This window comes from Pectinophora gossypiella, chromosome 1 (assembly GCF_024362695.1).
Source record: "Pectinophora gossypiella chromosome 1, ilPecGoss1.1, whole genome shotgun sequence".
NCBI lineage: Eukaryota > Metazoa > Arthropoda > Insecta > Lepidoptera > Gelechiidae > Pectinophora > Pectinophora gossypiella.
In genome coordinates, this window is record NC_065404.1 from 9,918,162 (window position 1) to 9,943,915 (window position 25,754).

General features: G+C 37.8%; 4 protein-coding genes and 1 long non-coding RNA gene across 6 annotated transcripts in view; 3 read left to right on the plus strand and 2 right to left on the minus strand.

Annotated features, from left to right (window-relative positions):
* LOC126366756 (uncharacterized) overlaps positions 1-25,754 on the plus strand; it is a 159,149-nt gene that overhangs the window by 48,701 nt on the left and 84,694 nt on the right. The window lies entirely within an intron of this gene.
* LOC126366846 (actin-related protein 2/3 complex subunit 5-B) lies at positions 2,344-4,230 on the plus strand. Its single transcript, XM_050010180.1, has 3 exons — positions 2,344-2,504; positions 3,354-3,427; positions 3,891-4,230. Exons 1-3 carry the CDS (start codon positions 2,366-2,368, stop codon positions 4,128-4,130), a joined length of 453 nt encoding a protein of 150 aa, XP_049866137.1. The 5' UTR covers positions 2,344-2,365; the 3' UTR covers positions 4,131-4,230.
* Positions 3,243-4,515, minus strand: LOC126366875 (uncharacterized). Its single transcript, XR_007566427.1, has 2 exons — positions 4,232-4,515; positions 3,243-3,476 (listed from the first exon to the last, which is right to left on the minus strand). It is a non-coding gene; the product is annotated as an uncharacterized LOC126366875 (long non-coding RNA).
* Positions 6,448-8,130, plus strand: LOC126366815 (uncharacterized). The gene is made up of 2 exons (XM_050010069.1): positions 6,448-7,014; positions 7,329-8,130. Exons 1-2 carry the CDS (start codon positions 7,003-7,005, stop codon positions 8,001-8,003), a joined length of 687 nt encoding a protein of 228 aa, XP_049866026.1. The 5' UTR covers positions 6,448-7,002; the 3' UTR covers positions 8,004-8,130.
* Positions 8,192-24,193, minus strand: LOC126366703 (protein timeless). Of its 2 annotated transcripts, none has more exons than XM_050009907.1 (17): positions 23,921-24,193; positions 21,386-21,489; positions 15,127-15,680; positions 14,842-14,995; positions 14,482-14,732; positions 14,122-14,402; positions 13,663-14,023; positions 13,337-13,528; positions 13,140-13,240; positions 12,871-13,069; positions 12,525-12,751; positions 11,976-12,454; positions 11,687-11,887; positions 11,299-11,470; positions 11,086-11,184; positions 10,458-10,685; positions 8,192-9,941 (listed from the first exon to the last, which is right to left on the minus strand). In XM_050009907.1, the coding sequence occupies exons 2-17, from the start codon at positions 21,480-21,482 to the stop codon at positions 9,755-9,757; spliced, it is 3,783 nt and encodes a 1,260-aa protein (XP_049865864.1). In that variant the 5' UTR covers positions 21,483-21,489; positions 23,921-24,193; the 3' UTR covers positions 8,192-9,754. The 2 variants fall into 2 exon arrangements, with proteins under 2 accessions (XP_049865864.1, XP_049865871.1); XM_050009914.1 differs by lacking the exon at positions 23,921-24,193 and adding an exon at positions 22,880-22,898.

Consider the following 25,754-nt stretch of genomic DNA (forward strand, 5'->3'; position numbering starts at 1 on the left):
TCTATTCTTCATAAGAAATTAAAATCATTAAATGTTCCGGAAATGCTCACTTCATTTATTATTAGAATGCTGTCAGAGAGATCTATAAGTGTTACACTAGATGGGTCCCAGATATCTAGAGTTGTTTGGCAGGGCTTACCTCAAGGCTCAGTGCTGAGCCCTTTACTATATAATGTATATACTTATGATTTAGAGGATTCCTTAAGTAACTCAGTTAACATTTTACAGTATGCAGATGATCTTTTATTGTATTGTTCAGGTAAATCTGTTTCTAATTTATGTAACACACTTACAACATCTCTTGGTATATTGAAGGGTTGGCTGAATGATAATGGCTTAGAATTATCCGTTTCCAAAAGCAATGTAGTGCTTTTTTCTCGTATGAGATCTCCCCCTGAAATTAATGTTTTTTATGATAATATCCCCATGCCTGTAAGTTTACAATGTAAATTTTTAGGAGTTATACTGGATTCCAAACTTACTGGTATCCCACATTGCAATTATATTGAGGCTAAATGTGAACGGAATCTTAATATTATTAAATGTCTCAGAGGTGTATGGTGGGGCGCTCATCCTACTTCTCTGAGAATCATTTATAATGCACTAATCAGGAGTGTGATTGATTATGGATCTTTTTTGCTGGAACCATGTAGTGCTGCTGCTTTAAATAAACTAGATAAAATACAATCGGTAGCTTTAAGGATTGTTCTGGGCGCAATGAAGACTAGCCCTATTAATGCAATGCAAGTCGAGTGTGTTGAACCCCCTTTACAACTGAGGCGGCAGTTTCTTTCAGATAGTTATTTATACCGTTGTTTACAACTAGGTGACCATCCACTTTTAACCAAGCTAAAAATCCTCTCTGAAGAAGTCAACTCCTCAAGTTACTGGACTCATAAATGCACTCCTTGTTTAATTAATAGTTATCAAAAATTACTGTCAATTGATACGCCAATTCATAACTCAATATGTTTCCCTCTTTATACCTCAAACTATGAAGCCCTTGTTTATAAACCTGATGTTCGTTTAAACTTGGGTATAACTAAACAAACTTTTGAGGCATCCAATGTTTTCAATTTCGTTCTAGACACGGAATTTGACAATAGCACTGACAGTTGGCATCATGTTTTTAGTGATGCGTCCAAACGATCCACAGATAATAAAGTAGGTGTTGGCATATATCACTCACAATATGATATAGTTCAAAAGATTAAATTACCTCCTGAGAGTTCTGTTTTTACTGGTGAAGTTTTTGGTCTGTATAAAGCGGTTGAGTATGTACTTTTAGCAAAACTTAAGAAAACTATAATCTTTTCAGACTCAATGAGCGCTCTACAATCTCTATCTAAATTTTTATTTAAAACAAAACTTATTAGTCCATTGATAATAGAAACCAGAAACATGATTGTTCAGTGTGCTGCAAAGGGATTTTCGATTATTTTTGCCTGGATTCCGGGACATAGGGGTATCCGTGGAAACGAACAGGCTGATAGGCTTGCTAATGACGCCATTGATTGTGGAGATATGGCTTACTATAAAATCTACCCTCATGACCTTCTTGCTCTACCCAGAGTGTATCTACGTGATTCGTGGAGGGAAGTGTGGTCTGTCAGTTCTCAAACAAAAGGAAAATATTTCGCATCTATCCAACGTGAAATTCCTGCAAAACCCTGGTTCTCGCGGTTGCTGTTGGGCAAGACGGCATCGTGCATCCTGACTCGTATGAGATTAGGTCACGTTTGTACGTCTGCTCATCTAGCTAAATTTCATATAGTGGACAGTGCTTTATGTGAGTGTGGTGAGGTGGAGGATGTGGATCACATCTTCCTGAATTGTCCTAAATACGATAATGCTCAACTTTTTCAGGGACTTACACATTTACACATTCCTTTTCCTACTTCTATCCAGATCCTTTTATCTTCAAATAATCCTTCAGTCTATCGTTTATTAAGTATGTTTATTAATACTAATGATATTAAAATTTAACTTCCTCTTTTTATTATTATTTTATTATTATTCCTCTCCTGATCCTCACCTTTTCCAAATTCCATTCCTATCCGGTATATTTTATTATTGAAAAGTTTCCTCGTTTTTAACGACTGCACAGTAACAATATGAAATGCCACAATGATACCACGATAATTATTATAGAAGACTAAGATCACTCAAGATTTGTCATTGGCACATCGCTAGCCGCGGAAGCCAGAAGAAAAAAAAAAAAAAAAAAACCCTATCTCATTTATTTGTCAAGTTGACAGCTGAGCAACAAGCACAAGCACAGATCAAGTTGGCAACAAGATATCAGATAGCGTTGAATTGAATATTTTATCAAAGTGCTAAATATCCTTAAAGATTTAAATATAAAATGGCGAAAAATACCTCTAGTTCAGCGTTTCGGAAAATAGATATTGATCAATATAACGAAGACAACTTTAAAGACGACGAAGCAGAGCAGTCTGTGCCGACCGGCCCCGATGAAGGAGAAGTTTCCGCTCTGTTGAATCAATATCCTTTTTTTATAAATGTGCATGTTGTCGTACTTCATCTTATTGAACTGTAAATATAATAACCAATTTGGAGATAAAGCCCAAATAATTCACTTCTCTGATATCATGTTTTAAAAGTGTGACTCACCACTTTGCTTGTTGCAAGTTTCTTTCTTTTTTAAGATAAACAACATTTTTTATTCATTATAGCCAGTATGCAATTATTTCTTGTGTTTATGCACTATATTTAGGTCCTACCCATGAAAATAATATGGCTTATTTACCTAAATTTCATAAACCTATGAAATGCAATTTATTTTGATAAAGTATCTATCAGGATCAAACAAAATACAATGGTTTACAATTTTATAGGTTTCCTTAAAACAATATATTAACTGTTTGACTAATATTAACACTTTTTAAATACACACACACACCCATATTTACAGGTGCAAATATTGATAATATTAGTCAACACTTGACTTAAATTAATAGAAATTCTTCCTTTCTTGTCTTTAGGTACATTCGTAGGTACTTAATAATATTGTAGCTCCTATGATGAACATGTTATAATTAGTAATGATACAAGCACTGCCTGAGTATTTCCTGCTTGTTTACAATGATGTAGTTCTAGTTTGTACAAACTTGTTGAAATAAATCAAATAATGGTGTTAGATATTATTAAAATTTCCATACCATGTGTATAAGTACCTACTTAAAAGCTATTAAAATGTTTTCTCATGTATCCGTTTTAAATTAAAGGTGGTTCTGGAATTTGGAAAGTTAGAAAACACTTCAATGTTCCATACTGCCTTTATGTTTCCTTCATATTGAGAGGAAAATTTTAGTTTCCTTAACTCATTCACAAAGGCAGATATATTGATGCTCTACGAGTTGTGTTGAGTAATGCACCCCTGGGCTCGGCAAACCAGCAGATCAAGGTATGATTATGTTGTTCTTGAAAGTGTAATTAATTTCATTGATTGATTTCTGTAATTAATTTGTAAAATAAGAATACATAATACTTATTTTTATTAATAATTTATTTGTTTGTAGAAGAGTAGAGGACTGGTAATAACCAGATCTTATTATTGTTAAAATGTACAGTTTGTAGATATTGAACAATTGACCAAAGTCCTGTGTCAAAGTGGATATTTTTATCAATTAAAATGAATAATTTATAAAAAATAGAAATTTGAGAATTTGAAATTTGAGAAATTGCCCCTCTCTACAAAATGCTACTACTGATACTATATGATACTAATTTCGATACAATGAAATGTTCAATCACTGCAAAACAATTGGCCAAGCATCCACAATAACTAACAACCTAGAAGGACCAAATAGAAGAATAAATAGATTATAAAAACTACTTAATATTTAAATTTGAGTTTTATATTGCAGGACAGTGCCTTAGCCTTAACTCTAAAAGTTCTGCTGGCAATAAAATCAGCTCAAATAGAAGAAGCAGTGAGCTGCTTGTCAAGGGAAGATGTTGACATCCTGATGAAGTATATCTATAGGGGATTTGAATACCCTTCAGAGGGTTCCAGTGGCCATCTGTTGCTCTGGCATGAGAAGGCCTACAATGTTGGGGGGTCTGGATCCATTGTCAGAGTTCTGTCAGACAGAATGAAAGTGTAAATCACAAAGGAATAGATGAAATGTACTTTAATTATTACCACACGTTATTATTAATCCTTTATCTTAATTTGTAAGCCAAATAAAAATTTCTTAATACTTACATTTTTTATTTTTCTTTTTATATCTGTGATATACCTTAACAACTTAATTCATGCTTTGGGTGCCATCAATTAACCCCCTGCGAGCGTAAGCTATACCACCACACTGGTCCATTGCAGGTAGGTGGCAGTGTCTGCGCAAGCGGCCAATCCATTTGAATGTATTCACGCCGATTCGACTCTTAACTCTGGATATTATAGCAGTTTACATAGGGTGGTCCAATTTACCACTACTAAGGAAAAGAGACCTAAGTTAGCTATACAGGATGTTAGTGACATCGTAACGAAAACTTGATTCTGAGTTGATATCAAGTGGAATTTTCCGTCGCAAAAGTATGGAACTGAAAATAATTAAAAAAAAAACAAAAAAATTCATGAATATTCAGACTAAAAATTCCATTTGATATCAACTCAGAATTTTCAGCTGAATCATCCCCCTCAGTATTCGTTACGGTGTCACTAACACCCATACCTACTTGTATGGTTACCGTATGTACTAGTGCGGGATGTAAGTGACATCGTAACAAATACTGAGGGGGATGATTCAGCTGATTATTCTGAGTTAATATCAAGTGGAATTTTCCATCGCAAAAGTATAGAATTGGAAAAAAAACTAAAAACAGATCATGAATTTTGCGATGAAAAATTCCACTTGATATTAACTCAGAATCATAGTCTGAATCATCCCCCCGAGTATTCGTTACGATGTCACTAACACCCTGTATACATAGGTAACTGGGTATTTGCAAGATTCTAAGATATTTTATGTTTACGGTAATAATAAAGTAATGGTAGTTCTTCGAATACCGGAAGGTAATTACGGTGGTGTTGACCGTACCCCCCGATTATTGTTTTTTTAAACGTTATAATTTTCATTATAACATAAATTCACAACTATATTCCTAATTGTGCTAGTCAGACGTAACATCCATCGCAAGGTGAACACTGTACATAATATTAAGCCTATTTAGCTTCGGGGTAGGTTGAGACTACGGAATGTATTTTTCCCTTTCTGTACAACACTTTTCAAGGTAATCTTTCCATTCACTCCCAATCAACACTACTTTGAAAAAAGGCGGTTACTAATTGGTTACAAGGACTATCATACGATGACACGGAGAATTTACTTAAACCTGTAGGTTGATTAGGTACATTTAGTAACCATAATAATATACAAGTAGATACACAACACACAAACCCTCAAACACCCACACACAAAAGCGCGCGCACGCATACATACAAACGCATTCACACACACAAGTACATAGCAAGTTGCATTTTACCTTACCTATTAATTATTATTTGTTCTTTTTATTGTTAACTTGATATTATTTTCTTCAAATTTTAAATATTATTGTCAGCACCCTCACTTTTGGCTTTTTGTATACAACTTTTGGATGGTAGCTGGTATCCTTAGCTCGGTTATAAAACTTTTAGGCAATTTTAGGGATAACAGCCGACTCATAATAATTTAAGTTACAGCCAACTACATACTTTTAAATGTAAAAACAAATATTGTCATATATTTAAGGCTTTAATAGTACAAAATTCACTTCCACTCTTTATTGTGATATCGATAACTCCAACAGTGACACGACCCGATTACCTATCTACATACTTATTTGTATTAGAATTCTTTTTTTTTAGTGAAACGCGTAGTTTGTTATTCTATATCAATTGGAATAGTATAAAACAAAACTGATTCTATGAACGTAGACAGACATTTACATGTAATTAAACGAACAGGCTAACAAAATATACAAAATCGGCCCAAACTGAGACCGACGCCAAACGGCTTTCTATGCATCTGTTTAATTAGGTACCTGTTTCGGAGCTGTAGTATTATTCCTTATTCTATGGTAGCGCGCAACTTACGAGGTTAAAGGTTAGAAATAAGAAAGAGTACTGTAGAAACCTAATAAGCCCAGTGCCTATGCTCTACATATGCACAATACCCAACGAATTAGGTACCTAGTCTTAGAACTACGTACGTACTTACTTACATACCTACCACTTCGTACAATTTTCTAAGCGTCTAGTATTGTCTTCAACTAAATCTAGAGAAAAATAGTAATAGGCCTACAGGTTATTAACAAGTAAGTAACGACCCCTGTGGTCCAGTGGTCGACCGTTGGGCTCATGATCCGGAGGTCCCTCCCGGGTTCGAATATCAGTGGGGACATATCACAAAAAAATAACTTTGTTATCCCTAGTTTGGTTAGGACATTACAGGCTGATCACCTGATTGTCCGAAAGTAAGATGATCCGTGCTTCGGAAGGCACATTTTTGCCGTTGGTCCCGGTTACTACTTACTGATGTGAGTAATCGTTGCATGAGCCATGTCGGGGCCTTTGGTGGCTCAGTAATAAACCTGACACCAGGGTTGCTGAGGTTGGTAATCCACCTCACAACCCACACGATAGAAGAAGAGTAAGGTAAGTAACAAGTTGTATCTACCTGCAGTATAGAATAACAATACGTGATGCACAGTGCAGCGCGATTTATCCATCACACTAGCGTCGCGTGTCGGTGAGTGTAGTGCAGTATAAATAATGCTCTAATTTGTTCTAGGAGAATGTATTCCGGTTCTATCATAAATCCGCTCTGTCGCTATACCGCCACCTCCGCTTGAACGACAAAGAAAGTAATTGGCCAACTCGCCGGCGCCCGTCTCTCGCGGTGCAGAGGGAGTGCCCATATAAAAGCCTCGGAGTACACTTGTCGCTCAATAGTTTTATAAGTGCACCATCAAAGCATACTCACTCGTAGCACAATGGAGATACCGGTCAGTAAACCAAATTACAGCATTTTTTTCGTTTTTTTTTGCAGTCCACAAAACGTTGAACTGTTTTTTATTTGCTTTTGGAAGTTGCCTTAACCGCAATAATTATATAACACCTTACCTCACTTCCTGATTCTGTAATAAGTATTTCAAATGTAATGCAATTTGAAATGTAATAATGAGGACAATGTACCTATTTGAATATTAATCATGTTATTACATGATAATTAAAGCAGGAATGTGATTTCAAAGGTACTAAGTTACTCTTTACATGTTTCGATAGCATTTAAAAAAATAAAAATATTGTTTTGTTTCAGAAATTAATAATATTATTATGCTGCACATGTTCCATCTTCGCATCGGAATACTCGCACACCATCCCCGTCGAAAATTACGAAACAGAGTTGCAGGTGCTGGACACGCACGTGGATATTCCCGAGCCGCCAGTAAAAGTGGTCAAAATCACAAAAACTGTAGCGGTGAAGATACCGGTACCATATCCCGTGAAGGTGATAGAGAAGGTCCCGTACCCGGTACACGTGTCGAAACCCTACCCCGTGCCGGTGCCGCAAATCGTGCACGTCCCGCAGCCGGCACACCCGCCCGCCAAGCAGCAACACCATCAGCAGCATGAAGCACTCGATGCTCCTCACGGCGGTTTTCAGCAACACGGCCAGCAAGAAGGCTCCTATAATGTACAAGAAGACGATTCCCACGAAAATGCCCCTCAAGGACATTCGTTCGAACCACAGGAACATCAATCCTTCGGTGGAAACTCGGACCATAACCTACACTTTGGAGCCAGCGACGATGGCCACTCTGGGTCGTTTGGTAGTTCCTATGATGCACCCAACAATTACTACGGTTACGCCGGCGATAACGGAGACAATGGTTCGTATGAAACAAAGAATAGGCATCACGTGGTACAACAATACCCCTTCAAGAAACTTTCGAGCAGTGGCGGCAGTTATAGTGGCTCACCCTATCATTAGCCACCGCATGTATGTTGCTGCTCTTATGGTACCTGACTGTAAATAGTAGGTATATGAACAACAAGTGTGTTTTTGTTTTATATGAACTGTTGTTAAAGTAAATGTTGTTAATCGTATTTTGTTACTAGATGTGTATGTAATATATAATATTGTTAATTACGAAATAAATTATTAACACGTACACTGTATATTTTTAAAATCTATTTAATTATTCTATTACACGCTAAAATAATAAAAAAAACTTGGAAACATCATAATATTATTAAAACATAAAACTACAATCTTAACACCACCTACAATGTCACTAAAGGTAACAAGGGGGGACTTATGTCCGAGTAATAACAGTAAAAAATACGAACTAAACCTTATACTTGAATAATGTATTGTCGATAGAGGTATGATCAATACTTACCAACTTTAAATCACATCATCAGCATACTGCTTAGATTTCTAGTTTTAGAATAAAAGAAACTATCTGTACAATACACTGATTACATAAAAATATTAAGCTCAGTTAATTGAATCGAATATTTAGGGGCTCTGAAATACAATGCAACTTTACGTAGGCGCGTGGGTATGATTTATATTCTTATTGGAATTGGTAGATTTGGTAGTGTTCAAGCGGTCAACAAAAAATAGGTAAGTACCTACTTAATTCTGAATTCACATATAATACACGATAAATCTAGTAATTAATGAACAAGGAAATTAGCATTCGTTTGTATTCGGACATCAAAGCAAATAAAAGCACTATACAGCCACTGATATGTATGTATCTACGTTGACTGCGCAAAATTAATAACCCTCCTTTTTGCATCGTCGCAATCGGGTAATAATGGTACTTATTGAATAAGGCCGCCTATTGTACTTATGTTTTTATTCGTATGTTTATGTCCTTTGTATATGTCGTTGTGCAATAAAGTATTATTGATTGATTGATTGAAAGGGGGCTTACAAAGTAATCTTAAAAAAATATAATAAATTCTGTTTGTTTTATTATCTTTTATGGGTTTGCTCTTGGCCCCAGATTTGCCTCAAGGCAGTTCTTTGCATGGATTAAAATCAGTATATTATGATAAAATGAATATGTAAAATAGAATATCTACTACACCAATAAGCGCTACACTTACCTAATTACTTTAAACTTACATTTGTACCAATTGTTGTTGGTTTATGTAATCCTATTACAAAATTATGGTTGACAATAGGACAGGTACGTCGGTGCAGTACGTAACACAAGCCAACCCGTCGTTGCAACAACACTACTAGTTTAAAAAATTGCGATCTTTTTACATTATTTATTTTTAGATAGGTGGGAAAATTAATTCTGACACAACAGGCCAGACATTACTATCATAATAGCTAATATCTTTTTTGGTTTGTACATGACTAGGTTTTTATCACAACAAAGATTCGCTTTAGTCGTAAATTACCTACAGCCTTGCAGTTCAGCCAATGTTAGTGTACATAAGTACATAATCAATTACAAAGGAATGATTTTTATTTACTGTGCCTAATCGACAAAGGTATTTCATTTCATCGACACAATATAATGTATATCTTGTTTCAGAATTAATTTTCTAAGAAGACATGGGTACTTGAAGTCTCGGTTTTGATTTGCAGCTCGTTAAGAGACGTGTTTCTTACCTTAATAAATTACAGACATTGAACACCGAACATTTAAAGATTTAATATTATCCTAATACCTGCAGGTGTCGGTTCGCCTGTAAGTGCCGGTGGTCTAATGGCAGTTACAGAACGCGCGCGCGCTTCTCCGCGGTGCTTGTGTCGGAGTCCAGAGTGCCCTCCATCGGTTGGATTTCATCTATAGGCTGTATGGATTTTATGGGCTTTATCAACAACGCTTCAGGCTTCTCGTCCTCGTCTGATACATACATTCTAGTAAGGTCTGAAGCGACAGACGCCGTTTCACACAAACTGGAACAATAAATGCCACCTTTAAAACACCTTCAAATAACTCTCAACACAAAGATGCTGATTCTGGCGAACAAAAATCTTAATTTTTAGTTTGACAGTTACAAAAGCTGTCCTTTACTTACGATATGTACAAGAAAAAGATAAAACTAGATTTGGAACTGGCAAACTAAATTAAAATAAAGTTTATGTCTGCCAGAATCAACAGAAATATCTCCTAGTATAGTAGGTACTGTAGGTAGGCACATATTTCGGCCGGATGGAACATCGGGAGATGAGCAAAAATTAAATTAATTAAAAATATCACTAGAACACCATGAACGTGTAAAGTTTAATAAAAGCTTCAAGCTAAATTGAAATGTATTTAGTATGTAACATAGTATTTTTTTTTCGTTATTTATTTTTATTACTATATCGTGACTTCGTATTGTATCATGAGTTTGTTTAAAATACGTTTTTATGTCATGTACGTCAGTTCCATATCTCGGGACTTTATTACTATTCCTTGAGTGTCATCACCTGTTATAGAACTCGGACTCCGTTATGACGTTGTATGGCGAGGCGCCGTGCGAAGCCCCCTGCGAGGGGTCCCGCGAGGCGGCCACGATGGCCGGCATCTCCTGGGGCGCGCTCACCGACACCTTCACCAGCGCCGGCGCTGCCACTGACGACGAGGGCACCTCTAATTCCTCCGGCTGCACCATCTCTACGTCCGCTTGATCTTCATTATCCTTTTCAACTGGGCTTCTAAAATAAAAATACACATTTATAATGCTGCTCGAGTGCGGGTTGGCGGACTGGAGCAGCGCGGTGGAGTATGCTCCACCCTGGGTTCGATTCTCGATGATGATGATGACACATTTAATAAAAAAAAACACTTTGTGAGACTGTCCTTAGTTTGATTAGGCCATTGCAGGCTGAAATCACCTGATTGCACGTTAAACTGTCGGTCCGGCCTACGGCGACTTAAGAGTAGCCGTGACACCACGATTGGTGAGGAAAGTAAGAATTATCATGCAATGCGAACAAGGCTGGAAGCCGAACGATCAAACCTGATAATGCATAAAACGAGGCACACTAACGGAGATCACTCAGTTTCGATCATGAGTGGGTGCATGTTAGTCCCCTGATGTTTCTAGATGCTTACCTTCTCAAATTAAGGGTTAATTTGCACTCCTGCGACTTCTGCACTAGTTCGAGCCAGTTTTGCTTAGTGTCATCTACATTGTCGTATGTATTACCGGGCCTGAAATATATACAAATAAATACTGTTGAAATCATAAAACATACTCTTGTATTATTATTAAGTTGCCTTTCCATTTACGATCTTAAATAAATAAATAATCGAGACAGTACTTACATTGGCGTGAAATTTACCATTGTTGCAAAGTGTTTTTGTTTATGAACTTGGTAGAAATTGTCTGTAGCTGGTATCATTGTAATATCTTTCTCTGACAGGATAAAGCTTTCCTGCTGTATTATGTTAGTAACACTACTCTGCGACACATCGTTTAATGAGAATTTCAACTTAGCTGAAAGATAAACCATTATAAAGATAGTAAAATTCTTAAATTTATACAAATCGATAGGTATATCAATACGGTGATAATAATGCTCCGAAAATAACTGTGAATGAAAACGCATTGATACCTAATACCGTCAATCTTTTAATTAGATTTTATGATCTTAGTTTGATATTAAGAAACTTTCTCAGTAAGAGTTCAAAAGCATTAAATTAGTATACTTACTTGTATCAATTTTAGCGACCTTCCCCGCTACTTCGTAGAGCAAATCGGCGGTCCAGAAATGCGGTATGCGTATAAACACCCTACCGGTGTCGACAGGCATGTGGAAGCCGAGCTTGTGCAGCAGTTGCAAGAACTTCAGATCTTTACATATACCCGCCTGCTCGCAGTTCCACGGTACCAGCGGCACGGACTGCATGTACACTAAAATATAATTCAAATTATAACACACGTTATAGATTTCTTCAATTACTTATATAAGTTTCGATCATGTTTTCATTCAGGTACTTACTCAAGGAATGATAAGAAGTTGGGGACGTAACCGGCAAATCATAATCCTTCTTTTTGAAAAAGTCAAAGTTCAGTATTTTCGATTGCGTGTTTGGAGGAGGGGTGTTTAGGGCCTCGAGAGACTTCTTTTCTAGAGTTATCTTCGCGTAACAAGTTTCCAATAGAACTTTTTGAACCCATTCGAGGAATTGCGATTTCCCATCTTGGGCGAGTTGTTCACAAAGCTTTCCAATCTCATCGTCCCTCATTTCTTTAGCCGCTTGGGCGTTTTTAGAGTTCTTTTCACTTTCACCTTTAGAGGCAGATTCGTATTCGTCTTTATTTATTAGCTTTTGTTTATAAAGTTCCCGAATTACTGAATTCCTGGTTTTGTTTATACCATCTTCCTTAAATAATTTAATGATTTCACCGACAACGTCTGGTGACGCACTACACTGCATATAATTCCAACTCAAAGATGATAATTCATCTTCCGTCCACCTGTAAATGAATTATTGTTTAAAAATGAATTTGGGGATTAAATTCATAACTGTACTGAAAAACAAGTTACCTGTCCTTCGTCGAATTACTATCACTGTTGTCAGGGACGATGGATTCCTTTTTAACTTCGGCGTCGTTGTCGGGTTCCGCGATTGTCGCCGGCGGCGCTACTATCGGTTTAGGTGCGGCAATGTCATCGAAACTTTCATTCTCTAACCATACGTTCGCTGGTTTTTGAAGAGTGTGAGGTTTCTTAATAAAAGTATTTATAACGTACTCTATAAGATCGGACCAGTCCTAAAAATAAACGATAAAGTTATGAGCAATTGCGTAAAAATCTAAATGTCAATGTAGTCCATTCTCTTGAATAAGATAACGAAAAACAGTTAAAATACGGTCGAAAAAATATTCCTTACATCGCAAATTTCAAACTCGGATTTCCATATGGACGTGAAAGTCTTCAATATCTTCGGTTGGAACAGCGAAATGAGACGTCCCAGCTCGCCGCCGACATGGTGCATCAGCGTAAAGACACAATCGTTAACGAATTCCCCATTGGCCGTATAATCTTCCAGCAGTAGCCCGTATTGATACATTATCTCGGGTGTAGCAAATCTAGAATTAGAGAATAAACCATAATATCTGTTTAAAATACGGTGAAGATCGTTCCAAGAAGAATGCTTACTGTTTAATATGGTCAGTCATGTTAGTCGACCCGTTATAATCCGGCAACTTCATGACACTGTCCAGAAATATCAACAAAATGTGATTTGTTACGATGAGATCCTAGAAAAAAGACATTTTAATCATTGGTATACTTACTTGCCAATTAACAATGTTCCATGTACTTGATAATAAATCTAAGTATTACAAATAAATTACCTGAAGGTATTGCTTTGAGTGGTATTTTGGGTTATAGTGACGTAATAGCAGTACTAAGAGCGAACGTAGTTCCTCTGTCTCACACATCTTCATTTGCAACAAGACCAAAACTTCCTGGTCTTCGCCATCAATGTTGGAAAACTTCTTATACACTTCGATGGCTTGAACAAATTCGCGAATAGCAGTAACCACCTAAATGTAAAATATAACGAATTAATAAGACAACTGGTAGCCAATATGCACTATGTAATAGGTACTTTATCATGCAGTATACACGGAGTTAAAGGAGAAAACAAACATAGGAAATAATAAAACAGATACTTTACCAGATGGAGACGCCTTATGCTGGGTTTGAGGTCGTTGCCGTCCAGTTTGATGGCCAGCTCGAACTGTTCGCACAGATTGACTCCTTCAGCGGTCAAGTAAGATATAATGTCATAGGACAACACTGAACACACATGTTCCAAATCCAACTCTATTTGAGTAGCAAACTTTAGAAAATATGTCACCAGCCAGAAGAAATGCGACGTGTCTATCTCTAACTGCAGGTTTGTCAAAATTTGGTTGTGCAACGTCTGGACTAATGAATTATAACCTTTCAATAGGAAATCAACTGTAAATTCTTTCAAAATATTCGAAATATCGTCATCCGTAGGTGTTTTGTGTGATAGCCCTTGTACGTTAATTCTGTAATAAACACATCATTTTAATAAGTAAGTTTTTCAAGTACGTAACTTACCTACTAAGCTAATTAATGAAGATAGTCCATGAAAAGGCAAACTTACATGTTACATTTGCCACGTTTGACAATTTTTTTGCGTTTACGGTCCTGCGAAGAAATAATAACACGTATTTTGGTATTAACTCTCTGTTTTGGATTATGTGGTTTTTGATGCACTGGTTTTTTTGTAGGTAACTCATCCTCGTTACTCGAGGTAGATATCGATTCCTGATTTTCGATTTGAGTTCCATAACCACAGTCAGAATTTTCAGATATAACAGTTTTTTTCTCAATTTTGTGTATAATTCCTTGTTCGGTTTGCATACCACTGTGTGTATCTTTGTCCTGCAGAAAAAAATACTCACATATTAATGAACATTAAACTTATTAAAAATGCTTTAGAGATTTATGGAAAGAATCATACATTATCGGGTTTAATGGTGGCTTCATTGGTGTTTTCGATTGCGTCACAATTCTGTTCTACAATTACATGTTGTTCTTCCATAAGCTCTGGAGGATGAAATTGATTCCCATTCTCACTAACGTTATTCATGGACGTAGCGTCCCACCCGTTGTTTACTGAATTAGGCTCGTCGTTGGACTTCCCGCTGCCCCCGGTGTCCGAAGAGTCCGAAGTAGGATCCGAAGTTAACATCGGCGAAGAGTCTTCACTCCCTGAATAATTTTTAATTTCAGAATCAACATCAATATTAAGTACTTACCTCATTAATGAACCTGATTAGAAATATCCTGGATAAAAAGTAGAAACTTATTTTAGTGTTACCTCGATCCGGTGGTGAAGTATTGCTTTCATTGTCTTCTGAACTTTCGGAAAACGAAGCCTCAAGCCACAAGTTGAGAAGTTTATGCAACGTAACAACATGCTGATCCTTATATAACAGTGCTACTAATTGAACCATCGTCACACCCCAATTGCTCTGGAAGGAAAAACAAATACAAAACACACACCTTGACTCTTAAAATACATAAATATTATGTATTTATCATACCAGCGTGATATAGGAACGATACTCAGCAAACACGGAGATCCCGTGAATTCTTTACTTACCGCTTCAGGTATGGACATCAACTTAATGAGAATTTTATCAATACTTTGGCCAAATATATTCCAAAGAATTTGATTTTGCACAGTGTGAGAGGAACAGTTACTATAACCTGTGCCAAGATTGCTGGAGTCCTCAGGAATATGCAGAATATTTCTCAACAACAAGAGACCGTTGCTTATATTTGTGCATTGTTCTGCTGATAATTTGCCTTTCTGCTCATTATCTAAATTTTTCTTTAATAAATCAACTACCACTTTGGTCGCCCTTTGATCAGTGAAAGCGGCTTTAATAGCCGTAAGTAAATTATTAATTTCGAAAATAGTGTGCCTTCCAAAATCAGTCTTTGAAATAACATCAACAGAGAGTAAACATTCGATAGGTATTGATAAATTGACTAATACTCTGATTAGCAATTCTATTGTCTTGTCTTCTTTGGTGTGAATTAAAAGTGGTATGAGGTCCTTATCTATATTTTGTCCAAAACTTATACTCCTACGGTATGATCGAAGGTATTTGTCTTCCGTCAGGATATTGTGCAAAATCGTTTCTAAGGCAGCTGTAATAAAATATAGTAGGTATAACTTAAATGAACATGAACATTTACAATCATCATGAGCCGTACGACGCCCACTGCTGGGCATAACATTTACAATATTAAAGAATAATAATATGACGCCTATCTCCTTATTGATAATATATTTACCCTCATATATCTATCCTCATTATATAAATAATAAAGAGGACTGAGCATCATATTTGAAACACCCTCAAATTAAACTTTTTGGTTTGCAATATCCTGAGAACCTATACCCAAGATGCAACGGTTAGCCAAACAAAGAGGAAGTTAATCGATTGACGTGGTATTTCGTTAGCTTTTACCAATGAGGGACTTTTCAGGCTACGTTCCCCAAAAAAAAAAAAATAGAAGGCGCTGGTCAGATTTTTTTTTTGGCAACTGCCTTCGTTTAACCTTTAATTTTTTTTCAAAATTTCGTACCTATCCAAATTCCTTTCTCCATAAACGTTTCCTAACTTTTATCCTCTACATTAAGTCGCATGACGCCAGACAAAGAAAAAAACCTAATTTCATGGATAACAAACATATATTGTGCGCGACGACTACAGCGAAATTGTCGAAAATATAGTCTTTAAAATACAAGTCGCGCCATCTCTTGGCGGGATGCGTAATTACGCAGACGCGCCAATACAAATCCGCACCGCGCCATCTCTTGGCCAACATCGGAACTATTACGACGCCCACCAAACGTCATACTAGAACTTTCGCGCCTAGAACTCCGTTTCGATAGAACATACGAGGCTGTTCTAGATATGAGTGACAGAGACAAAACACCAAAGTGTGAATAAGACAGCGATACTCGCGCGGACTATATAAGCGCGCAATGTCCGCCGAACAAACAGTTCTGTTTATACGAAAGAAAAGTTCGTTTATTTAATCGGTGCAAAGTAAGAAGAAGAAATAGGTACGGCTACAGTGAGTGAATATAGTGAAACAGTGTGATATAGTGAATCCGTGACAGTTATCGTTCGGTGGCAAATCGTGAGTACAGTCTATTTTTCCGTATCCGTAATATTATAGTGAGTGTTCCGTACAGTTCGTGAAGATTATTGCCGTAACAGGGCAGACAGTGTTTCGTATAGTTACAGTTCGTGAAGATTATTGCCATAACAGGGCAGACAGTGTATAGCGTTCGTAATATAGTGCCATAACAGGGCCGACAGTGACTATAGTATCGGGAACAGTGAAATTTCGAGAAGTATTCGTATCGTGATAAGTGATAACAGTGACAGTGAAGTCTCGAGAACCGTGATAGTGTTGTACCACGTACAGTGTATCCGTAACCGTATATTCGATCCGTAAGTAAGGAGACGGAGTAATATAGTTTGTAACAGTTATTTTAGTACAATAGTATAGCGCAGGCGTAGTATCCGTAAGTAGCAGATATCCGTATTTTTCCGTAACAGTTTTAACACAGTAATAGTTTCGCATAATAGTGCTGTGCTAATATAGTATTTAACAGTGACAGATATCTGATACTTACAATAATAGTTTTAATTAATATCGGCGGACAAATTATATAATTAATAGTACAGTTGTTGTGTAAATACCTAATTATGTTCTTAAATAGTAGTAGTGTTGAGTTCATAGTTGTGTATATAGTTTTATGTTCGTATAGTTTTAAGTTTGTATAAATATTACTGTAAATAAATAGTCATAAGGAAACAGATTGCCTTATCACTGCTCACACGCGGAGCCACACAGTGTATGTGCCCAAGGGGCTTGTCAGATCGGTCCTATGACCATCCCGTGTCCCGCACATAATGGTCCTTCGAGCCGGATCTTCGTGTGAGCCTGTGATGAAGCATCTACAGTGTCCGCAACCGCCGATACCCGTATCAGATCCTGCGCAACAACCGAAGTGTGATATTCCGAAACCTCCGTCTCCGAGAAAATTATCTCGTGCTTCGCGCCTCGCCAAAGCCTGGGAAGATGTATTACGCGCCAAACATGAGTGGGATTTGGCGCGCCTCCGTGTTATAGAACTGGGAGTTGAAAATGACTCGCGCACAGGATATTCCGTTGCACCGCCCGCCCGAGTCCCGCCGAAGCTGGAGCTACAGCAGAATATGAAACCGCAGGACTCTGTCACACCCTTCCGTATCTGCGACGCCCTTCCGTATCCGTATCCGTCCGTTGGCGCCGCGGCCATTTTCCGTAGTGTGACAGAACCGAAAGTCCTGCGGACCGTCACGTCCCCTCGCGACATCACATTGATAGAATGTACCGACGATGTCGCGAACACCTTCCGTAGCGTGATGGTACCGAACAGCTACCAGCACACCGCCGCACCCCACGACTTTCCTTCGACAGTCCACGACGTCGTGCCGAATGACAGTGAAGCGGCGGCACCGAACTCCTCCCAGTCAACCACCGCACTCCGCGACGCACACCTCCGACAGCCAACAGTGCACACCGACAGCGTCGCGCCACCGATCGACAGTACCGCGGTGGTACCGTACAGTCTTCCGTCTACCACACACCTTGATGTCTCTCTTCGTCCGTGCTTCCGTCGAGACATCACGCCGTTGAACCGTAAAGTGGTAGAGCCTTCCCAGCAATCCGCCGCCCCTCGCGACGATAAACATCGACAGTTATCTAGTGTCGTCGCACTGATGGACAGTTACGCGGCGGAACCGTACCGGCGAGAACAAACAGTGCAGACTGAAAGTCTGAAAGATACCGAACAGAATCCAGCCGTATTTCAGCAGAACTCCGCCACGCTCCGCAACGTCTCATCCCGATACACCGTACTGACCGACAACGTTGCGGCGAATTATAGTGACGTGGCGTCACCGACCGAAGTGTCACAGACCACCACAGCTCACGACGCCTATCCGCTACCGACAATACCGACCGTTGGCGCCGTGTACATCGACAGTGAAGTGGTGGTACAGGAAGACGTCTCACCGAATTACAGTAAAATAATGGTACAACACACAGAACAGAGGAACGTCTTCCGTCCGAGAACGCCCCGCGATGCACATTTCCGTCCGTTCGCATCGAGCATCGCGGTGAGCAACAGTTATGTGGCTTCCGATAAGCACCGAATCCGACAGTTATCGACTGCAATCCCGCCGGATACAGTTTACAGTTCCGAAGTTGACAGCCAACAACAGAAGCATCGTCATCGTTCCGAAGATAGTTACCGAATCGCACCGTATTGTCCGTGGCGTCAACACCGGCGGGAGAATCCGTCAAAAGATGGCATGAAGAAGCCTACACCGATAATCGACTATCGTACAGCACCGCAACCGAGAAGAAATTCGCACCGTAAGACAGTACGACGCCGCAGTCAGCATTGTGGTTTTACACCGGCGGGAGCCGAACAATCGCAGGCTACAATTCCGCGTCTGAGCCTGCATCAGCGACGACACGCTGCACGACCAATACTCCGTAACCATAACAGAAACAGAATCCGTGAGTCGTGCAGTAACATCGATAGAAGGGTTTCCAGTAACTGTTCACACCTTACAGTGTTTCCGAAAGTGGACAGTACCACCGAGAGTTCCGTGCCCCTTCGAGTCCGCCCGAACAGATACCGTCGTCGCTGCACCGGAGTTTATGCGGCGCCGCGTCCGCCGCCGCACGGCGGGAGTATGTGCGCGACGACTACAGCGAAATTGTCGAAAATATAGTCTTTAAAATACAAGTCGCGCCATCTCTTGGCGGGATGCGTAATTACGCAGACGCGCCAATACAAATCCGCACCGCGCCATCTCTTGGCCAACATCGGAACTATTACGACGCCCACCAAACGTCATACTAGAACTTTCGCGCCTAGAACTCCGTTTCGATAGAACATACGAGGCTGTTCTAGATATGAGTGACAGAGACAAAACACCAAAGTGTGAATAAGACAGCGATACTCGCGCGGACTATATAAGCGCGCAATGTCCGCCGAACAAACAGTTCTGTTTATACGAAAGAAAAGTTCGTTTATTTAATCGGTGCAAAGTAAGAAGAAGAAATAGGTACGGCTACAGTGAGTGAATATAGTGAAACAGTGTGATATAGTGAATCCGTGACAGTTATCGTTCGGTGGCAAATCGTGAGTACAGTCTATTTTTCCGTATCCGTAATATTATAGTGAGTGTTCCGTACAGTTCGTGAAGATTATTGCCGTAACAGGGCAGACAGTGTTTCGTATAGTTACAGTTCGTGAAGATTATTGCCATAACAGGGCAGACAGTGTATAGCGTTCGTAATATAGTGCCATAACAGGGCCGACAGTGACTATAGTATCGGGAACAGTGAAATTTCGAGAAGTATTCGTATCGTGATAAGTGATAACAGTGACAGTGAAGTCTCGAGAACCGTGATAGTGTTGTACCACATACAGTGTATCCGTAACCGTATATTCGATCCGTAAGTAAGAAGACGGAGTAATATAGTTTGTAACAGTTATTTTAGTACAATAGTGTAGCGCAGGCGTAGTATCCGTAAGTAGCAGATATCCGTATTTTCCCGTAACAGTGTTAATAGTTAATTTTGTATACTGTAATAGTTCTGCATAATAGTGCTGTGCTCGTATAGTATTTAACAGTAACAGATATCTGATACTTACAATAACAGTTTTAATTAATATCGGCGGACAATTATATAATTGTGATTTAGTATAGTTTTTTGTATGTAAATAATTATGTTCTTAAATAGTAAGTTCATATTTGTGTATAGTTTTAAGTTTGTATAAATATTACTGTAAATAAATAGTCATAAGTAAACAGATTGCCTTATCACTGCTCACACGCGGAGCCACACAGTGTATGTGCCCAAGGGGCTTGTCAGATCGGTCCTATGACCATCCCGTGTCCCGCACATATATTATGCATATATTATCTTTGTTTTTGGGTATAAGTGATGACCCTTGTTATTACACCCAGACACAACACATCTTCCACCCATTACTATGCTGATCAAAATAAAGAGAAGCAATATAGGTAGCAACATAATTGTATACCATATCTGATCCAAATATCAAACAACAACTGTTTTTATATATGCCTCGGCTATTACATTATATTTTTGAATAATTATGTACCCGAGCAAATGAGAAAATAGGCATTTATCATGTTAAATCTGTACATCGCCCTCTATCTTGTTTTTGAGGAACGTAGCCTGGAAAGTCCCTCGTTTCATACTTTGTTTCTGATCCGCTAAGTTAGCGAAGGCAAATGCATGTTGACTAGGTCATGGTAAATTATTACAAAAAAAAACATGTAATTATATTGTACAGGCAGGGACTCAAAATCGGCAGTTCTCAAACTGTAGTCCCAAGTATCCCTCTTTCACAACCAATTAAAATCGTAGCAGGCTCTCGAATCACAATTATGTACAACAAAGTGTAACCCTTGTATTACAAAATACTTTGCAAGTGCGATTTCAGGGTGAGTGGTGACGCATTTTGGCTTTCTTAGTTTCGAAATATTCAACGTAAATATTCACGAGTTCCAAAACTTAACCATTACTGCTGTAATACAGCACGTTTCTACAATCTACGTCACGTACATTTTTTGTTAAAAATCTTACAGGAAAAACGGGATCTGACGTCAACATCGTAGTAGGTACTTCAAGCAGTTTGCAACAACACTTTTGTCGCTTGCGAAACTTACGAAAACCGGAATCGATATTTCTGACGACAATTCGTTTATGACGTAGATTATTTAGTTACAAAAATAGCTTACCATTGCAGTTCTCGTTTATATGATATCCATCGCCATTGCTAAAGCCCAGGCTTCCAAACGTGCTATGTATTTGCGGATTTCGAAGAAGCCAATCCATTTTTTGTCTGTAATGTAAAGTAACATCGATGTAACTCGTTGCAATGAAACCATTTAGACGCTCACCCTCGTATCCCTAACACGATAAGTAGAGTCAGAAGACAATCTGGCAAAAGCAACTAATTTTGGTATTAGAGTCCAGTCTAGGAGATAATAAATACGAGTAAAATGAAGTGTCATCATCTCCCTAGCGTTATCACGTTTTCAAGAGGTCCGTTTACCTAAGCTAAAGATAAAATTACACAGAAACAATAAACTTACACAACATACCAAGAGAAGCGGGGTCGGTTACATGTAGGTTAGGTACATGGTTCTAAGTACCATGGTTGGTATAAAGGTTGGACCAATAGCCGTACGGCGTTTATCTACGTAAACAGCTTTCGCTGGGTTTATTGGCCGGAACCCGCGGTATTTATCGCGCGCCCGTGATTTCGTAACCCAAGCAGCACCCCCGCATTATAATCTTTACCGTACTAAATTCTATAGAAAAATTTAAATAACAGGGCTTCCAAAGTCAACCTTTACAAACTGTAAAAGAAGAATCATTTGAAAGTAAGTACGTGAATGTACTGTTACAAAAAAACCTTCAAACTTCGTTAATGAAGTGCAAGTTTTGGGTTTCTTTTATTTCACATTGTTTCCACAGCGTTTAGTACCTACCTAGGTTCGTACTGAAATAATATGAAATATAAGCCTAGTCCACACTACAGTGTGTCCTAGTGTGGACTATAGGCTTATCTTGTACCTACTTACAGGTATATTCTTTAGGCAAACAAAATTACGAATTTACTTACAAATCAACTGATAAAAAAGTAACATGAAAGGTCGATATAGGTAAGTACGCGCGTAACGTGAATTATGTGGTGTTGTGCCTACGCATGTATCTAGGTAGGTATATCACGACTTGTGCCCTATAGGTTAGACGAAACAAAGTACTTAATAGCAAAAATAAATTATGATTTGTACCTAATTTGTTTGTTTCATAATTTGTTTTTCTCTTTCAGCTTTTTACCGTAAACCGTGGGTAAGTCACGTAGGTAGGTAGGTAGTTCTGATCTGAACTGATCGTCTTTTTTAACATCTCGTAAGTAGTAGGTTCCTAGGTATAATCTTAGTAAACAAGTTATAAATAAACAGTGAGTGTACTTTGCTATGATTACGTGTGTAGGTATCTGTTTGACAATACGACTACAACAGTTACGTACAGTGATAATGATTTACGCATAAGAGGTACCTAGTAGGTCAGTACCTATAGGTATTCGATATACAATAAGATAATCGATCAGTTAGTTATCTGTTGTGTTACCTAAAAAAGCTGCACTTTCAATACAATAACGTATCATCACCACGTGAGTGGTAACGTTACCCTACTAGGCAGTAGTAGGTCACGCGACTCACGTGTACGCGGCACGTGCGATTAGCCGGAGAGCGACGACGCTGCAGAACCCCGCATCCCGCGCCTGCCGCCCGCCACCCGCGCTGCCCACGCCGATTTTCCCTTTCAAGTTCTTCCTTGTGATTATGATGCCATCATGGAATATCTATATCTAGGTATATACTATAGGTAATGCAAAACAAATTGCAATCTAATTTATACTCAACCCATCATTCTTTGTACTCAACATTAGGTATACCTATTATAAATAAACAAATGAGTAACAACAATGAAGCAGCATGGAATATGCCCATGATTCTGGTTGCTGTAAGACTAAAATACTAAAAATAAGTACCTACCTATGACTTGTATTAAATAGATTGAAATGTAAATCAAATTGATTTGTTTATTCTATAACCTTAATACCATATTCTTAATATTTTTTTTGTTTCCTACTACAATTGCAAATGCTATTGTAGTGTTGAAGGTAATTATTTAGTCTCATGTGGTAGGTAGGTATGTTATAAAATATAGGTATTTTTATAAAAGTACAGTTATTGTGAGATGCAACAACACACAAACGGTACATCAACAGAATATAAAATATGTTGGTTACTATTATTAGAATTACTTACAAATAGGTAATAATAATTAGTGTAAAAGAAGAAACATATTGATAAAAAAGTCAATAGGTATAAGTGTTTAAAACATGCAAAACCAAAAAAAAATATTTAAGAAAGAGAAGAGAGGCACAATACCTAGGGTCTGCCTACAGTAGTTCCTACTCATTTAAACTAAGATGTGTGTGAAAAACATACACTTTAATGTTACAATTATATTTAGTATAAAAGTATTTTAATAATCTGGTCTACATCAGTTTTGAACAAATTATGATTGAAGGCTTATTTTAGACACTCTTTTTATATAGTTTAGTCATAAAAATTCATAAATTGAAATCAATCAATTTGATACACATACATCACAGGTACACATACCAATATGATAGTTAAATACGAACTTAAATTATAAAATAAATATAGAGTACTTATTAGAATTTTGCTTACCTCTAAAACCACTCCAGAGTTAACTTGTATCTAGAATTTAATAACTCCGAACTTGCAATTGAACTTTTACATTCGAATCTATGAACATTTAAATTAACTACGAAGAATGTATTAGACAAGAAACTTGAAATTCACAATATTACTTGTAGAACAAACCCTCAAACTAGGTGATGCTATCCATTCGAGAAATTGTTTTGATTTTGTTTCCAGCTTTATTAATTAATTGCATTAACATCGCACAAGACAAGTGACAAGACTCTCCGTTCACATTGAAAGTTATAGTCACAGTGTGACCAAAGTAAGCAGACTTTGGCTATATAGGTACGACATGGGTACGACTTCGCAATGAAACATGGTTGGAACTGACTAAATTTTCACCGTATTTGGAGAGCCCGCCTATCACCTTATTATTGCAACATTGTAAGTAGTTACGTATAAAATGTATTTAATATTTAGATAGGTATTTCATATGATAAGTTAGAGCGATATTACATCTTCAATCATGCATAATTTATTACATCTATCCACATTCGTCAATCATGACTTTTTATTCAATCCACAGACTAGTAAGAGATACTACGTATCAGACGAACATCTCTAGTACTAACGTTTTGATTGGTTTTAATGATACATGACAGTTGTTTTTTTTTAATAATCGAATTTTACTTGGCAAACGACTACGCGTCATGCGGCCTAATGTACAGGAGTGGGACGTTCAAAAGAAAAGGTCTTGTAACTGGGATTGGTATTATTCTACAGATTTTAATTCGACTTTGAAACAAGTAAGTACTTATTTCAAAGTCCCAGATAAACGTAAAATCTGTAGAAAATAATACCGAATGTCCTCTTTTTTTAAGTTATGGTTCGTAGGGTTATAAAGATGTGAGAGATTATTCATTAAATTATTTATTTCTTAATTTTATACAATATTTTTTACGTGATGCAAGAAATGGTTCTTACATCGGAGGCACATACTTCTTTAGACTTAAATCCATGCCTTTTAATATACGATTTACACACAAAGAGATTCAAAAGTTCACTTCTTGGTGTATCTTTTAAATTAATTTCGTTTTCGAGACACTTCCGCCACTTATTGAGTCTTTTCTCGGTGCATGGAAAATGATGCAATGAAAACAGCGCCTGGTCGCGAATTTTTGCAAAAACAGCACTCGCGATACATTTTCGAAAGAAAATACATGCGAAAAGATTCACTGGCTTTGTATTACAAGATAAAGTGGAGAAGATAAGCACAAATATACTTCACTCGATCACACAGTTTGTCATCTGTGTCGGCCATCTTTGACAGTATACCGGTAAAGATGGCCGATAAAGATGGCTGTCACCGCTAACCAATCACAGGCCAGCACAATTGTCATACATCGTTAAAAAATATGGCGCCTATCGACAACATTCGTTCTACGCAGATTTCACGGCGTGATTCAGTCAAAAATCGAGTTTATTGTGTGATCTTTATTAAATTTGTATGTAGGCTTGTATCATAGCTCAGAACAATAACTAAAGCATAGAAGGAAGGCTAAAATAGCAACAGAACTCTATAATTCTGCTCTACTTTATCTTACGGAACCGGCGTAATGTTAGACAAAGACGCATATACAAAAATTGTTTCGTAATTTCGTAGGTTGTCACAAGTTTTTCAATGCCTAGTGTTGGGTTTCACTTTAGTAATATGTCGATTAAATTAAATTTACTTACAATTAATGTCGATAATTTTTTTTACAAGATTTCTTTGTGTAGGACGCAATTATCTTCTTCTTGATGAAAGGAGACTCTGTCTCTGATAGGTAAGTATCTAACCATTTTTGGATTATATTGG

Excerpts from the sequence above, each read along its gene's own strand:
- LOC126366846 (XM_050010180.1), top strand. The coding sequence starts at position 2,366 with ATGGCGAAAAATACCTCTAGTTCAGCGTTTCGGAAAATAGATATTGAT. Across the intron at positions 2,505-3,353 it reads AGTTTCCGCTCTGTTGAATC|AAGGCAGATATATTGATGCT; the intron begins AATATCCTTTTT and ends AACTCATTCACA. Across the intron at positions 3,428-3,890 it reads CGGCAAACCAGCAGATCAAG|GACAGTGCCTTAGCCTTAAC; the intron begins GTATGATTATGT and ends TTTATATTGCAG.
- LOC126366703 (XM_050009907.1), bottom strand. The coding sequence starts at position 21,482 with ATGGATTGGCTTCTTCGAAATCCGCAAATACATAGCACGTTTGGAAGC. Across the intron at positions 13,241-13,336 it reads ACTCAAAGCAATACCTTCAG|GATCTCATCGTAACAAATCA; the intron begins GTAATTTATTTG and ends TCTTTTTTCTAG. Across the intron at positions 9,942-10,457 it reads GAGTCCGAGTTCTATAACAG|TTTGTGTGAAACGGCGTCTG; the intron begins GTGATGACACTC and ends TTATTGTTCCAG.